At 42.4% G+C, this 15461-nt stretch overlaps 1 protein-coding gene across 1 annotated transcript in view; it reads right to left on the reverse strand.

Moving 5' to 3' along the window:
• The window catches only part of RYR3 (ryanodine receptor 3), a 464873-nt gene that overhangs the window by 18354 nt on the left and 431058 nt on the right, over positions 1 to 15461 (reverse strand). Inside the window, exons 81-92 of the mRNA XM_016160800.2 lie at positions 15221 to 15297; positions 12571 to 12644; positions 12324 to 12341; positions 11827 to 11907; positions 11287 to 11375; positions 10069 to 10197; positions 8538 to 8642; positions 6692 to 6773; positions 4710 to 6037; positions 2768 to 2826; positions 1938 to 2109; positions 741 to 827 (exon numbers count right to left, since the gene is read on the reverse strand). Of these exons, the coding sequence (XP_016016286.2) occupies positions 741 to 827; positions 1938 to 2109; positions 2768 to 2826; positions 4710 to 6037; positions 6692 to 6773; positions 8538 to 8642; positions 10069 to 10197; positions 11287 to 11375; positions 11827 to 11907; positions 12324 to 12341; positions 12571 to 12644; positions 15221 to 15297 (2301 nt within the window). The remainder of the gene's footprint in view (positions 1 to 740; positions 828 to 1937; positions 2110 to 2767; positions 2827 to 4709; positions 6038 to 6691; positions 6774 to 8537; positions 8643 to 10068; positions 10198 to 11286; positions 11376 to 11826; positions 11908 to 12323; positions 12342 to 12570; positions 12645 to 15220; positions 15298 to 15461) is intronic.

A 15461-nucleotide genomic window follows, 5' to 3' on the forward strand; every position in this document is an offset into this window, starting at 1 on the left:
CTGCAGTCACTTCAACCTCAATATGTTTAAAATCAAGTCTTGCCACACCCCTCTACACTTCCATTTTTCTTCTACAGGCACTAGACAGCCATTAGTTCATTGAGTGGAAGGTTGATATGAGTAGAAAGCACGTGTTATAAAAATTAGACTGGTGGTTTTAAATAGGAAGGGAGAGAGGCAAGAGATAGAATAGCCAGTCTATGTTAAGAATCCAGGGCTTATCATTCATTCATTCGTTCATGACACGAACATTTATTATGTGCTTATAGTGTATGAAACCCACTTACCAGCGTTCAAAATCTTCATTTATCTTGATTAGTCCCTCTTTTCCCATATCTAGAAACCAACTCCTGTCAATTCTTCCTTCATAATCGTTCTAATACGGGCTGACTATGATGGCTCTCTGTTACCTTATCCCTCAGGGAAAACTGTATTTATTACTCATTTTGTAATACCTCATAGTTCCTAATACAGGGTCTGGGACATAGTAGATGCCCAACAAATATCTGGCAAATTTATAAAATAAAAACTAGAACAAGCCTGAATTACTGAAATAGTGTCCTAATTGGCCTCCCTTGCAAGTAGTCTCACCATTACTCCCATTGTTAAAGACAGTATCCTTTTTAGAAGCCAATTTCTTAGAAATATTTTAAGTATTAGAATCTTTGCTCTAATTTCTATTACTTTTTAAAAAAAAGTATACACTATGTTTAGCGAACAACACCCAAATGAAATATCACCTTGTAAAACAGCAGGATGAAGTTGATAGCGAAGGCTACAAACAGAGCCAGGAACCTCAGGTTGTAGAAATTTCTGGCCAGGTAGTGCTGAAAAGAAAAGCACAAGCAGAAGTCAAAGAGCTTTGGAGGGGAAAGAGCACCTCACTCTCTCGCACGAAAGCTCTCTGGTTAGAAGTGCACGCAGGACGAGTCCTAGCCTTTGGTAACTGCCCTTCTAGGACGATCCCGGCCTTCTTAGGGCTTATTTTGGAGAGGAACCAGAAATGGTGATTTAAAAAATACTTTAGAATGATGCTCAAAAGGAGCCCTGCTCCATTTTATCCCTCAGGGAACCAAATGCCTAAATATGCCACCAGCAGGGGACTCAAATGCTATTATAAAGGTAGGTAGATGGTGTGTGTGTGTGCGTGCATTTGTGAGCACTCCATACAGAAAGTAGTCTATTTGGAAATTATGAATGATTCAGGCTCCTAAAAGACCCCTACAGCTCCCGCCCTGCATTCAGCCAGACTGTGGCCCAAAGTCCAAGTCCCTTTTTAAGTCACAGACCCAGAGCCTCTGCCTCCCCCCTCTCAGGGGGCGCCATTCCCATTCATGCTGCCATCTTTCTGGAAACACCAGTATTTTAGGACAGGAATGGTAGGCAGCTGCTTTGGGAAGGCTCTTGGTCTCTCTGTGTAGGGGACACTCACCAATGGCGCTGGGGAAAGTGTCCTGGCTATCAGCAGCCCTACCTCAGTGGGCAATTTGTCAGAGAAGGAATATCACAAACTGTGCTGAGGGCTGAGTGCATGTGGAATAACAAAGCTTTTGAGGACTCGTGTGAGAACCTCATGTAACCTAGGAATATTCTTTCTGCATGCCAAATGATCCACTGCAGCTGAATTCTGGACTAGGATTAGCTACATCCCCACATGATACATGACACATATAGGACCAGCTGGAAAGAGGAAGTCCCACTCTCTTGATGGGAGTGCTGGTCAGAGAGGGTATCACCACTGTTGGGCAGAGGGCTTGGCTTTTTCACTTATCCTTTCTTTTCTCCAACACAAAAGGAACAGGCAGATAAACGAGAAGAGGAATGAGGATGTGAGGAAGCACAACTAACCAGACAATGAAACAAAATCAGTGGCCACTTTGTTGAAGTCTGCCCTGGCCAACACCTGCACCGAGTGGGTCCTGGGCTGGAGCGCTTACCAATAACTTGGTCTGATAGATTTCCAGCCCCTTAAAGAAATTGGCCATGAAGGCTTCAGGCTTCTCGACTTTCTGGCCACGCCGTCGCTTTTTCTTTTTGGTTGCTTCCGCCCACAGGGCCTTGGCTTGCTCGCTTTCTCTGGCTGCATCCTCCTTCTCCCCATCTTCCGTGCTGCAGGAATAAGAAACCCACTCAGCACGGAGGGCAGAGGGAGGCCTGGTCCAGGCAGGGAGACTGAATTAAAGAGAAATCTTTATTCCTTGGGGTGGGGGGTGGTTAACCTCAGGTCTTTATATCACCCCACAGTGCCTGGATGTCAACTTTGATGGGCCATGGTCATAGGTGCACATCAGTTATAAAAACGTACATAGTCTTCTAAAGTTCAGCTTACCTTTTCCCTTTAGAAAAGTCCTTTACTTTTTTAAGACTTCATGAATTAGCAATAATACCTATTCTTCTAAGTTTGCAGTAGGAATTAAATGAGATATTGCATAAAAGACCTTAGCACAGGGTCTGGCAATGTAATAGATATTGGGTGTGTTAGACTTTGTCATCATTATATGAAGTTGCAAAATGTGGGCGTTTGATAATTTGTTTGGCCAGATGGTGAAATTCTGATCTACAAATAAGATTAAAAAATTAACAAGATTAATAGAATGTGTTTATTGTATAGCTGGTGTTAAAGGAGATGTATCCAGGGCTTGTACAATATCTATTTCTCGTATTAACAGAAGTCAAGGTTTGTATTTACCATAGAAATAGAACAGTAGATGCTATCAAGAACTATCTACTACAGGATTGTGAGTTCTCGAAGCTACCAAGAACTTACTCTGCCTTTTCAGGTTCTACTTTTCCTTCCGATTCATCTGCTGCTTTCATCTCTGCTGCCTAGACAAAAATAACAGTCAGTCAAATTTTCCTCAAATCAATGAGTTCATGGTGATCGTTGGCCGTTTTCATCTCCTTGGTCAGAAGTCCTAATGGTTTTCTCTCATCATGCTTCTGCTTTTCTCAGGATTATGGAACATAAGCGTCCCACTATATACCAAACTACTCTGGAGAGATGCCAAGACAAAGATTTCAAACTTGAAAACCCCATTGCTCTATTATTATTCAACTCAAAGAGAAAACTTGTGCTAGGACACTCAGAGCCCCGTGGCAGTGGTCCTGCTGTTGCATGGGGTCAGGGAGAGATGCAACACGGATCATACCAGGCCCAATACAGAGCTCACTTCCATCAGACAGGATACCCGCCTTGTCTTCAGTCCTCTGACCACCACCCCAATCCCTCTGACTGAGACCACTGCGCTTAGTATTAAATTCAAGTTCCTTACCAAGGTCTTCAAAGCCTACATGAGCATGGCCTGTTGCTCCATTCTTGTCTTGTGCCACCTGATTCGTTACCTCCTCCACCCAAACACCAGACCTGATTTCCTTTCCTGGGGTGTTCCAAATCCTACCCTAGGACCTTGATACTAGCCACATCCTCTGCCTGGAGTATGGCTGCCCTGGCTTTCTACCTGCCTGCCAGTTTTTAGGACTTGGTTCAGATGACACCTTTTCAGAAGCCTCCATCCTATAGATGTTAGGGCCCACATTCACTCTGTCACTCATGTCCTTGTTCATTTATTAGCACGTGTCATAAATGGTATTTATCTTATTTATTTGTTGTCTTCTTTGATTAGAAGTTCTATTAAACCAAAAATGTCGTCTCTTCTGTTAACCATGTCCTATGTTCTTAAGACATATGAATATGTATTCATATGTCCTAAGAACATAGCCTGGTATGTAGCAGGCCTTGAATGAGTTTCTATTATGTATCAAGCTCTGTCTATGCCCTACATCAGGGAGCAAAGCAGAGTAAATACATTAATACTGTAGGAATGCCTATGATTCTGATGCTTCCTTCCTTGACTCTCCAAACCAGGTGAGTTTCCTCCTATACATTTCCCTAGCACCTGGCATTCTTCCTTCCTAACATTCTTCACGCTTATCCTGACTTGTGCAATGTCCGTTTTTTCCACTAAATTATAGGGACAGTGACTTTCTTATTCACCACTATATTCTTGGAGCCCAAACCAGTGACAAGCACGTAACGAATGAATAAAAGCTGTCTTTGAGCTCTGATCTCTTCACACTTCTCTCCAAATTCTCTTTAATGCTAAGACGATGCTGCAAGTTGGATGCTACAACACAGAGAAACACCTACGACTGAGGGTTGACCGAGGGCTCACATCCACGACTACGACCATGACCAAGGGGCTCTGAATTACTGATACCTTATTCCCTTAATCTAGTTGACTGACTCGAAGTCCAGATTTTAGAGTGGGTACATCACAAGAATGCACGTGTCCCAGGACGCTGTGCTACATCACAGGACATCATCTGGACATTTTGAGACACTGCAGCATTGTCTCACAAGTCTCTAATGCTATACCTGATTTTCTGTGCTTTCGGCTCACTGAAAGAACCTGTCCACCATAAGAACTAATAAAAGTGTGGAAGCAAAGCGAGTGTCACAGATCATCATCTTTGAATTCTATGATGTAAACTGAAGACCACTAAGCAATTAGACACTGAGACAACCATTTACGTCCCACTCTCTCCAGATGTGTCAGAGCTGGAATTATAAGATCAGTGTAATCGTAGGAGGGGTGGTTTCTAATACACTGTTGGCTCTTAGGGAATTGGTGTCAGTAATGACAAAGTTACAGTGGCAAGTCTTTTTCTGGGCATATGAAAGAAAAATGATGAAAACAAATTCTGCTTACCTGTGCTTTCCTTTTCTTCCGTACAGTACTCTCTAGCGTGGGGGGTTCATCCTTGCCAATAATCTCAGAGAGGTCACCCAAACCCACTTCGGGCCCATGCTTTACGCCACCTTCTTTCTTTGAGTGGAATCCAAAAAGATCTGACATAATATCTGCATTTCCCTTCTCACCCTTTATGAAATGTACTAGTTCAGTGGTGATACCTGGGTCAGTCACTTCCGCCCTCTCGGCCTCCACAGCATCATCGTGGATACCAAATTGGGTCGGGTCAGGCATGTCCCCTAGGATCTTGGTCACCCTGATGTTCTTTGCCCCCTCAACCAGGCCCCCTCCAAACACTGTGTTCCAGAGGATCTGAAATATTCCTCCCAATATGGTGAAGAACAGTTGGAATAGCCCCACAAACATCATCCAGAAGAACGAGAAGAACACCCGCACCAGCTCCTTCACAGTCATTTTTTTCACCTTCCTGTATTGCTTCCTGAGGTTCTTCAGGGTTGCCCTCTTTAGAAAGTTGGCAACGTTTCTCTTCACTGAGGCACAGGCCATGGCGAACGCAGAGGCAGACTCAAGAGACTTGTCATCTTCCTCTTCACCCTCAATTTCTGAGGTGTAAGAAGAATCTTCATCTTCCTCCTCTTCTTCTGGCCTGTCAGCTGAGTCAGATTCAGAGATCTGAGATGCTAACTGCATTTCAAAGATGGTGTCTTCACAGAAGTTCACAAACAGTTCCATTTTTTCTTGCTCTCCACCTTCGTTGACAACATCAAAGATAAACTGTCGCTTAGATTCCTTCACTTGGGGCTTTTCCCATTGAGTTCGACTGGATTCGCTGATCTCAAAATAAACACGCTCAATTTTCTTGGCCCCGCCCATAATCTCAATGCGTCCTAAGTATGGTTCGAAGTAATTTAGCACACTTTCTGCTGGGTCCAACAGGCATTTAAGGCGAGAATCATTTGGCATATGCTCGGAGAGATTTGTCAATAACACTGCCACGTTAAACCCTATGTCCTTGGCTGGCTCGTGGAACCGGTCCACAAAATCAATGTAATTAAACATGTCATTCTCATCAGCTTCTGCACACGAAAGGAGAAAGTCAATCTCTGACTGTGTGTACTGTTTTTGCCCTTCCATGGCCTTCTGGAATTCTTTTTTGGAGAGAATCCCTTTGCCATCTGGGTCGTATTCTTTGAAGGTGTCTGAGCTGGTTAAGTCTTTAAGTTTCAAGAACATGTCAAAAAATTTCAAGATCATTTCTACATTGGTAGATGACTCTACCAGTGTGTCAACCATCTGCTTGCCAATAGTTCCATTTACCACATTTCCTGTGAGGCAGGTTCAAAAAGACATACAAACATATCAATAAACCCAAGCTACTGGGTAACTGGTCAGGTAGCTATTTTTAGAAGACCTATATGCCAAATCCGTCAGCTCCTTACTGACTGTGATGATTTGGAAATGGGCAGCGGGGAGCGGCAAGCCATAAAGACTCCACCACTAGGAGCCAAGTGGGTGAGAAACAAAGGGAGGAAGGAGATGGCGACGCCAGGGCCTCTTATCTGGCCTGGGGCCTGGGACGTGGTTTTGCTACCAGGTTATTGGGGACACGTAGGGATAAGTGGTGCCCCTCTCATCGCCTTAGACCTAGGAGGGTGCCCAGCTAAATGGCTGGCATACACACTGGCAGCCAGATGTACTGAAAAGCAATGGGGAGAGGGAGGGGATAAGGAAGAGCAAAGCTTGGAGGAAAGTTTTCCCCAGTTCATTCTGGCTTTCCTACTGACATAAAATGAGTTGGTTTTGGCTTTGTCCATCAGACCATGTGCCCCTCACTCATTTTCTGTTGCTGAAAATTTGGCTTTCTAACCAGTATCATATGGATCAATGACCTGCCAGAAGGATAATCTGTATGATCAGTACGGTTAGTGCTCAGACCAATTACAGTTGTGTGAATGCCTAGTTATACCAAACAGCCCAACCTTCCAGGAGGGACAGAAGCATCACCACCATGTCCTGAAGGAGATCCAAGAGTTCCTTCAGCAGCTCGATCTGACTGGAATCCTAGAACAGAAACAGGAGATACCCCTGAGCTATCTGAACCCTCGGCAAAGTATAGGGCAGCGAGCAAGAAGAGCCTGCTCTGGAAAGCTTAGGCGAAGGCTACGTCAGTCTCTGGAATGAGCTCCCTTGTCATCGTGAACGTGGACATCTTATGATCCACTGTTTGTAGTTTAGGAGGCTCGTTGTAGCAGGGCTCGGCCAATAACAAACACTCCTTTATGGTTTTCCTTTTAGTAGCATGGTGTGGCAGATACACCACTTGTTGTCCAAAACTACTGAACAACCCAATACACCAAAGAGCCTTTAGGTATCTCTAGTAGTTTATATGGTTTTTGTTTGTTTGTTTGTTTTTATTTTGTTTTATACTGGAAAAATACAAGTAAGCTTTTTGGGGAATATTTTGCAATCCAATTAAGGTATCGAGATTATAATCACCAAGTGGGTTCTCCTTTATTTAAATGAATTAATTAAGATTCTGGATTAATTTAGGTTCTCCTGATTCTAGCTGGTGGTGATCTGGGTGTCACTGGTCCCTTAAAATGTAATATAATTGAAGCTATACCTCTGGATGGTTTTGAAACTAGTCTGTTTGGTTTTAATTTCAGCATCTCAGACAGGGCATTGCCAAGTCAACACTCTGCTTTATACCCTCTGCCACAGAAGGAAAACAATTCTTGGCAGATCTGAGGTGGGCAAGCGGGAGGTGAGATTGAAAATGCATCTGGGCCACACTTCTCTTACAGACTTTCTCTCACGAAGACATAGTTCTTTGTCTAGCCCTTCAAATTTCAGAGGGATTTCCCCTGCACCTTGGGTGTGTATCACAGCTATATACAAAAAAGAGGTGTAGAGCATTAGAACTGGAAGAGACCTCAGAGATCATCTATTCTGACTCCCAATACTTTACCGATGATGACACAAAAAACCAGAAAACGGAAGTGACTTCTTGAAAGTCACCAGTCAGGAGGTGGCAGGACCAGGCTCTTGTCTGGAGCCTCTACACTGCACTACACAGGAGTCTGTCAGCTGACATATTACCGCCGAATCAGCAGCCCACCCAAAAACTCTCTCCTCCCATAAGGCCAGAGTCAAAAGGGGAAAAATGAAAGGGTTAAACAGCACATTCCAGAAGAAAGGAGGCAGATGTGACAGCCTTGAAAATTTTAGGTACACATTATTTAAATTAATGCTGCAAATGTTATTCTAATCAGCCTGAAAACCCCTGAAGTTCTCCCTCATGTGTTGCCATGGAGAGAGGTGATCACCTACTGCATACGCTACGTGTATTTGTTCATAATAAATGCTCCGAGCGATTACGATTCATCTTGCCAGAGAGATGGGGAGTGAGAAGGAAAGGCAGAGATGGGGAAAGGGGGGTAAGCAAAGGTGAGAGAGGAGGCATATGAGAATTAAAGAGACATGCGGACATCTATTTGACAGATCACATAGGGCTGGTAGGTTGTTATAAACTGACAAGGAAGCAAAAGGGATTAGTCCATAAAGAGCAAATGTTGAAGCAATTATGAGGAGGGTAGGTTGGTAGGACACAAGGAAAGAAGCTGCATCCATGCAAAAGCCTGTTGGGGGAGGGGAGGACACTCGTTCCTGTCTCCCATTTAGACCCACAGTTTTAAAAATAAGACCTAATCTGCATGGCTCTTTCAGCCATTTGATCAAGCAGCCACATTCACAGTGGGAATACCAAGGAATAGGGGCTGACTTAGCATTTCACACCAATGACTCATTGGGGACGGACCACGGTACCTGAGAGAGTTTCATCTGCATGTTAGCAAATACATGGAGGAAGCCGACCACCGCGTCCCACAGCCTGCTGTGAGCCAGGCTCTGTTGGTTCCCAATGCAAGGGCCCTATGGAGAGGAAGACATCCTTACTTCACTTAAACATCGTGAACTGCTCTGAAACTTGCCCTAGGAAAAGCAGGACACCAGCTTATGTGAATGGAGAGCGCCTTCTGAAAGTTACATATTTTGTGCTCAGTATTTCCCCAAGGTATTACCCTTCCCCTATCAAAGAGGCTTAAGTCTAGCAAAAGCCACTAGGAATTTCACAGTCTGGTGACTTCCAGAGGTTTTCTTTCAGCCTCAGAATGTGCTCTTCAAATAAAATCTTACACTGCAGAACATTATTTAAAAGAGTTAAATATTCTGCCTGAGACAGGGCTGAAGGGCGCTCCTGCCCATTCTCATCCACACCTTGGCCTCTATGAGGGGTTCGGAGGAACTCAGGTGTTCAGTGGAGCCCAGTACACCTGTATCATTATCAGGCTACACGTAAAATGCTATGTGCACATGGCTATCTATTCAAGTAAAAAAAAAAATCTGAATAATATTCCTGGTGTTCAACTAATTTTAGAATTTTCTTATTGTTAACCTGAACTTCAGGTATAATACCATCTCTATCTTTCCTGAAAGCCAAATACAGAGGGATGACAATTACTGCTTCGTATTTTCCATGCTCATAACTTTACCTCTTTTTGAAGATTACTGAACCAATATTTCTTATCCCTTAGTTTTGTTTATTTTAATAAGCAAATATGATCTGAGTGTGCCAGTTGGTTAATCTTATGGATCTTTAAAAAATTATATAACATCACAGAGGACTGTGATATGGCTACTGATTTTACAGCAACTTATGCCAAAATATGCCCTCCATTTCTTTTCACGGTAGCTAGTTGACTGTAGCCAATGCAGAGAATGTCGTGAACAGAAAATGAATGCCCCAAGATCTAGCTATTTGCCCTGAAATTCACTTTGTAGATTTAACACAGTTTATGTGCTTCTGAAGTTATCTTTTCCATCAAGTTAATTTCTGACAAAGGAGTAGGATCTCATGAATTCTGTTTTTAATCTCAAGACTCAAGGTAACACCATTTATCCCTTTATTCCTTCATTCTATTAATCATTTCTCCACTCTCCATACTTTTGAATATCTATGATATGCTAGACATCATGCTAGAAATGAACAATTTTAAATTTAGTAAGAAGTTTTCTGTCTGCGAAATGTTTTTAGTCTGGGGGGGGGGGGAGAAAAATGTAACTAGATAAATGCAGTAAAGTGCAACAATGCTACGAAGAGGTCACAGTGGGGGACCATAAACCATAGCTTCTCACGGAGTGTAGACATCACTGATTCCTATTTATCAATAAGAAACACTGTCAGTAGTGGGGCTGGATGCACAGTCCACATGTGCATTCAAATATTCTGCAGGGAATACAGAATATGGGGATGTTAAGAATATTCTTTGTTTTCAAGCACACACGCTGTAGCACATACCTGGATATATTCTGTAAGAGAATTGAAAATTTGCTTGGTGACCGCCAGAGCTTTGGAAAAATTGTGCTGTCCAGATTCGTCAATGATGTCCTTCCCTGAATAATACCAGTAGAAATCACTGATCGATTCCTAAGAACAAACAAGCATAGTTTAGTGTTTCTCAGGCTTCAGCCAGTGTAGCTAAACCTAGGGCTCAGGAAGAGTGTAAGAGAATCCTACATTTCCATGACCTCTTGGTTATGACAGAAGCCTGGGACCCTGGGAAGAAGCATGGATAACTGATCCCGAGCACCTCTGAAGTACAGATCTCCCTTTGCAGGAAAGAACAGATAGGAGAGAGGACAGCACTCAAGTGGACCTCGGTGACTATGATATAGGACAGTTCATTTGCAATGAAAAAGGTACATTAAACAATGATTATCATCCAAATAATCATAACAGCAGCAACGCGGTAGTAGTTAACACTGTAAGGGCCAGGCATTGTTCTGAGCACAGTACATGTCGTCAACCTCTCAGTCCTTACTGTCATCCTATGAGATGGGTCCTTCCCATTTTAGATGAGAAAACGGGAGCACATGGAGGTTAAATAGATTGTTCCAGGTCCCAAACTGTTAAGTGGCATAACCAGGATGAAGAATCAGCAAACAGAAAAGAGAATCCTTTTTTATATTTCTTGATATTATTTGGTTTTCCCTTCAAACAATTAAACCGAGTGACTTCTCAATACAAAGAACTCGTAGACCCACCTTATTCCCACTGCTTTCTGGAACTGTGTCCTCATGAAGAACCTGTTCTCATTCATAGGCTGTTTTATAGCACTGAGGCATCGTGGCTAGGTTTTCACTGGCAAAACTTAAGTAAACCAGCATTTTATAATAGTCGATGTGGTATTTAACCACTTCTCATGCTTTTTAGGTACAGCAGACCTGTCCTCAAATAACGTTTTGTTCAATGTCATTTGGTTCTAACATTGATGAATGTCTTAGGAACTGAACTCTTGTTTTTATCAATCAGCCTATGGTAAAATTGACTTTTTGCAGAAACTACTGATGACGTTAAGTGAGGACTTATTGTACGTGACTTCCCATAAGTGTGTGGACATCAATTACAACATCCTTACCGGGGCTTGACTGTATCGGGGCCCTCCCTGACCCTCTGTAACTGTCTTTAGCTTTGGGAGGCACATCTGAGATACGTCACCATCCCAGGCCCACTCACCTGAAGACGCAGAAGGTAGTCCACAGTGCTGATGATGACATTCACAGTGGTGGTGTTGCCCATTTGAGTCCGCAGGAAGTTCTGAAAGTCTGACAATAGCAGGGCTGGGTCAGAGCCTGTCCCTGTCATGCCTAGGGGAGCCAGTCATGCTCTCTTGGCTGAACTCAGAAGAGGCACACTATGTGAAAAGCCTTACAATGGCACCCTGTTTGGGTCCTGGCAGACCCTGCAGGACAGAACTCTGCCCTGAGCCTTCTCATCTCAGTTTCCCTGGAAACTGGACCTAATGAGTCCCGAGAAGGACTTGACAGAAAGGGTTGGGTGTTTAGTTTCATCATCTGAAGATTCTAGAAACGGCTTAGCCTGAGTGGCACTAAATAACATTAGCCATAAGTTAAAGGTCCTTTTTCATAGGAATGAATTAACTATTGTCTTTGAGTTAGTAATTGGTTGTATTGAATGTGGCATCTTGAACTGAATCATACATAATTTTGCACCTGGATGTTGTTTTCCCTTGACAAATCAATCGGTGCCACTTACCGCTGTTATGTCCTTCACAAAGTAACTGCAGGAATCTAAAGAGGTCTCGTGTAAACTCGTCATTCTGGAGTACTTTTTCGCCTTGAAAACAAGAGAACATTAGTGAACATTTGTTTGCTTCTCAACACAGAACACCCTCCAATGCAAATGACTGCAAAAATGCTAACGGGGCTTTGCCAGAACGGTTGGGAAAGGGAACTTGGGATGAATGCTGGATGAACCCAATTAACCCGGAACTGAGGTTACAGACCACAATGACAAACAAAGCTAAAATAGTTAGCCCCAAGGTGTATTTGTAAGGAAAACAACCAGGCTAGTGGCAGTAATGATTCACAGTCCATAACCCATGCTTTATAAATGGAAGACTCTTCTTTAATTAAGCATCTAGGTGCTGAGTTAAACTCAATGTGCAACCACCGAGACTGCAATGTGTCGGGGCCGAGGCAGTCCTTAGGACACACACCCGGTAGGAACTCAGGCCAGAAACTTAAACTTACCACGTTCACGGACAATGACTGGTGATAAGAGAAAAACAAAAGAATATAAAGTAAGAAAACCATGAACACCATGACGAACTGTTTCTAGCTAAGGCTGGATGCTGGCTTATCAAGTCACTAAGGGAAATATTTTGCAGAAATGGAGCAAGTCCTTATAGATTAAGAAAGAGTTAGCAGGGGCTCTAACCAGAAATAGTTAAGATTTTAATCAGGAAGAGAGTGGCCTTCACATTCATTAGTTACTTACGTGTTCCTTCCTCGGTAACCATCCCCAGGCCTTCAGCTTTATTCTGCCTCTCAAATGCATTCAAATCAAGGACACTTGTAATAGACAACAGAGAACAAGGTTCAGGGCTACACATATTGGGAAAATGGATTTCTAATGTCAATGTACCTACTGAGAATATCCTGTCCTTGTATTATCATAAATGCACTAGCACATCACAATGTGTTTGAGAGTCTTAACGGTTCCCTGGGTTTGTGCTGAGCAGTGTTGCCCAGGGATACCTGGAGCTCCCAGACCTTGTCACATGCATGTAGAATGTCAGAAACACTTATGGTAACTATCATTGTTTGTCCAGTTTGAGCCCTTACAAATGGATAAAAATTTAGAAAGTCTTCCCAAGTAAAGGAGGAACAATTTGTTTCTAAGATTTTTCAAGGGAGCATTTACTTTAAACTGTTCACCTCCTTCATTTACTTCCTTTCTCTAAGAATCACAAGGAAATGTGACTTATAGTGCTTAGGATGAACACTGATGGAGAGAGCTACGAACTTTCAGATTTTGAAGGGCCATACCCTATTAAGATTCCTGTATCATTCAGGGGCCAGACAGTAGGCTAGGTTAAGCTTTCTAGAGGCAATGGTGTCCCTAGGTAGTCCTAAACCTGTGACAAGTTGGCTTTCACTTCCCTCAACCTTCCCAGTCACAGCCACCATCAAATTCTACTTTGTCAGGAACCCCTAGTACAACCATAAAGCTTAAGAATGAGGATACCGTATGATCATATTATTTCTACCTGGGGCTCATTCTATTTTCCTAACAGACTCTAACTCCTTCCCCAATCTCAAAGGTTTCATAAAACATAAGAACATAGGGATTTACAAGAATATAGCTCTTAGGGAAGCTTATGGCTGAATCCATTAAGATTCTGTAAAACCTTGTCCTTCTTTTTACCACTGGGCAAAGGAAATGTCCATCAGAAAGGGAAGACTTTAGGGAGAAATCTTTTCCCCTTGTAGGGAGCCCCAAACACTCTGTAATTTAGATGAATTTTAATGAAAAAATAGTGAAAATTCCTATTGCCATCTGGTTGGTTCTTCCCAGATCCTGCTGTAAAATTAGTCTGTTCAATAACGTAAAACTATCTATTTTGGTTTTGCTGTCAAAGGAGCAAAAGATGGAAACGGGCTACTTGGACATAGCTGCTTTGAAGCAGCACTTCTAATTCAGTAGACAATCTGTGTAACAGACTTCCCGACCCTTCACCTCAAAACATCTGTTGCAAACGTTTTAATTTCTATAATGCTCATTTTGCAAACATGTATTTTTATAATTAGCAAAAAAACATGAAACTATCTTAAAACTTCTGTTAGAACTCAGCTGGCCTCTAAGGGCAGCCACCTCTATGGGCATTCCTCCAAGTCATTATTATAAATGAGTTTAGCAATATTAAGTATTATAGACTACCAAGAGAACTCTTAGGATTTTAATAAAGAATTTCATGAGCAATATGGATATGAATTGCCTTGATTTTTGCCGTCTCTTAGTCCACATGTACTATTTTACCTTCAGTGAGTCAGATCTGGCAATATCATATTTTCTTTTTATAAGAAAGGTAATAAATGAGTTGGCTGTCAGTGGAGAAGAAATGGAGCTGAAAACAAGGAATTGCATTGCAGCTCAAATACGCTCCCTCCAACCCCAGGGTACAATATTGACCCAAATCAAATGAGGTTAGCAAAATTATGAAGTCCATCAAAAGAAAGCACATCCATCCTCCAAATTTTCAAATGGAAAACCTAACATTCCATTTTAAAGAATATTAATCGGAGGAAAGTGAGTTAGATAATTTATTTCAGAATGGGTTTAGTCTGTTCAAAATACAAGTGGATCTTAGCGAATAAGCTGACATTTTTCTTAGAAAAGGTTTTTTAGCTCATTTCTGAAATGAGCTAGTATGGTAACCTTATGACTTTTGGTTACATATTTTTCATTTGTCAGAGGGTTCAGCCATGAGGGGAGGCATACACAACTTGGTAATATAAATGAAAGTTTAATGCTTTGTTTTTTAGGGACATGTCACAACGTTTCCATGTTGGGATATACCTCTGTCAAAATGAATGTGTCAAAATAGGTACCCACTGAAACACCTATTCGGGCTTGAAGACTAGTTAAGGATAAAGATTACCAAAGTGCCTAATAGGTCCAATGAAAACATAGCCTTGAGTCATAGTTGGATATTCACTTCTTTTCCATTCCTTTCCGGTTTGTTTTTTATGAGCATATATGTTTAGGAGGAATTCATATTCAGTTCTGAAGATAACAACATAACAAAAAAGGAGGCGAGGGCAATTGAAAAGCCAAACAGGAAGGAAGGGAAGGAGGGAAGGAGGGAGGGAGGGAGGGAGGGAGGGAGGGAGTGTGTGTGTGTGTGTGTGTGTGTGTGTGTGTGTGTGTAATGGAAATTATATTTCCCCCCTGGAATACTATTTGAATATCACCCTGAAGACTAAAGGAGCAATACCTATCCTCTTCGATTTCTAAAGTGGGTGATTCTTTTCTTAACAATTCCATCACAAGCCAATTTATTTTGTGGCCCTCCCAATCCCATTTTCCTTTCCCTCGAACAGTAAAGAGTCTTTAAAAATGCTGTGGGTGGTTTTCTCATACTTACCTGCAAGACTGCATAAGACCAGAAAGGCTTTGAAAGAATCCGGCATCCTTTTTCTCCCTTAGGTAATCTAACATTTTCTGCAAGGGAGACACATTTTCAAAGGAAGAACAATGGAAACTATGCCACGAGTAGAAACCCTCCTAACTATAATGGAGAAATGGCAGGTCCCAGGCCCAGGGGCATGGTCATATCCAGAGAAGTTGGGTTGTGACCCTGGAGAAGCATCAGAACCACATGTGGA

This window comes from Rousettus aegyptiacus, unplaced genomic scaffold (assembly GCF_014176215.1).
Source record: "Rousettus aegyptiacus isolate mRouAeg1 unplaced genomic scaffold, mRouAeg1.p scaffold_m13_p_3, whole genome shotgun sequence".
In the NCBI taxonomy this organism is placed as follows: Eukaryota; Metazoa; Chordata; class Mammalia; order Chiroptera; family Pteropodidae; genus Rousettus; species Rousettus aegyptiacus.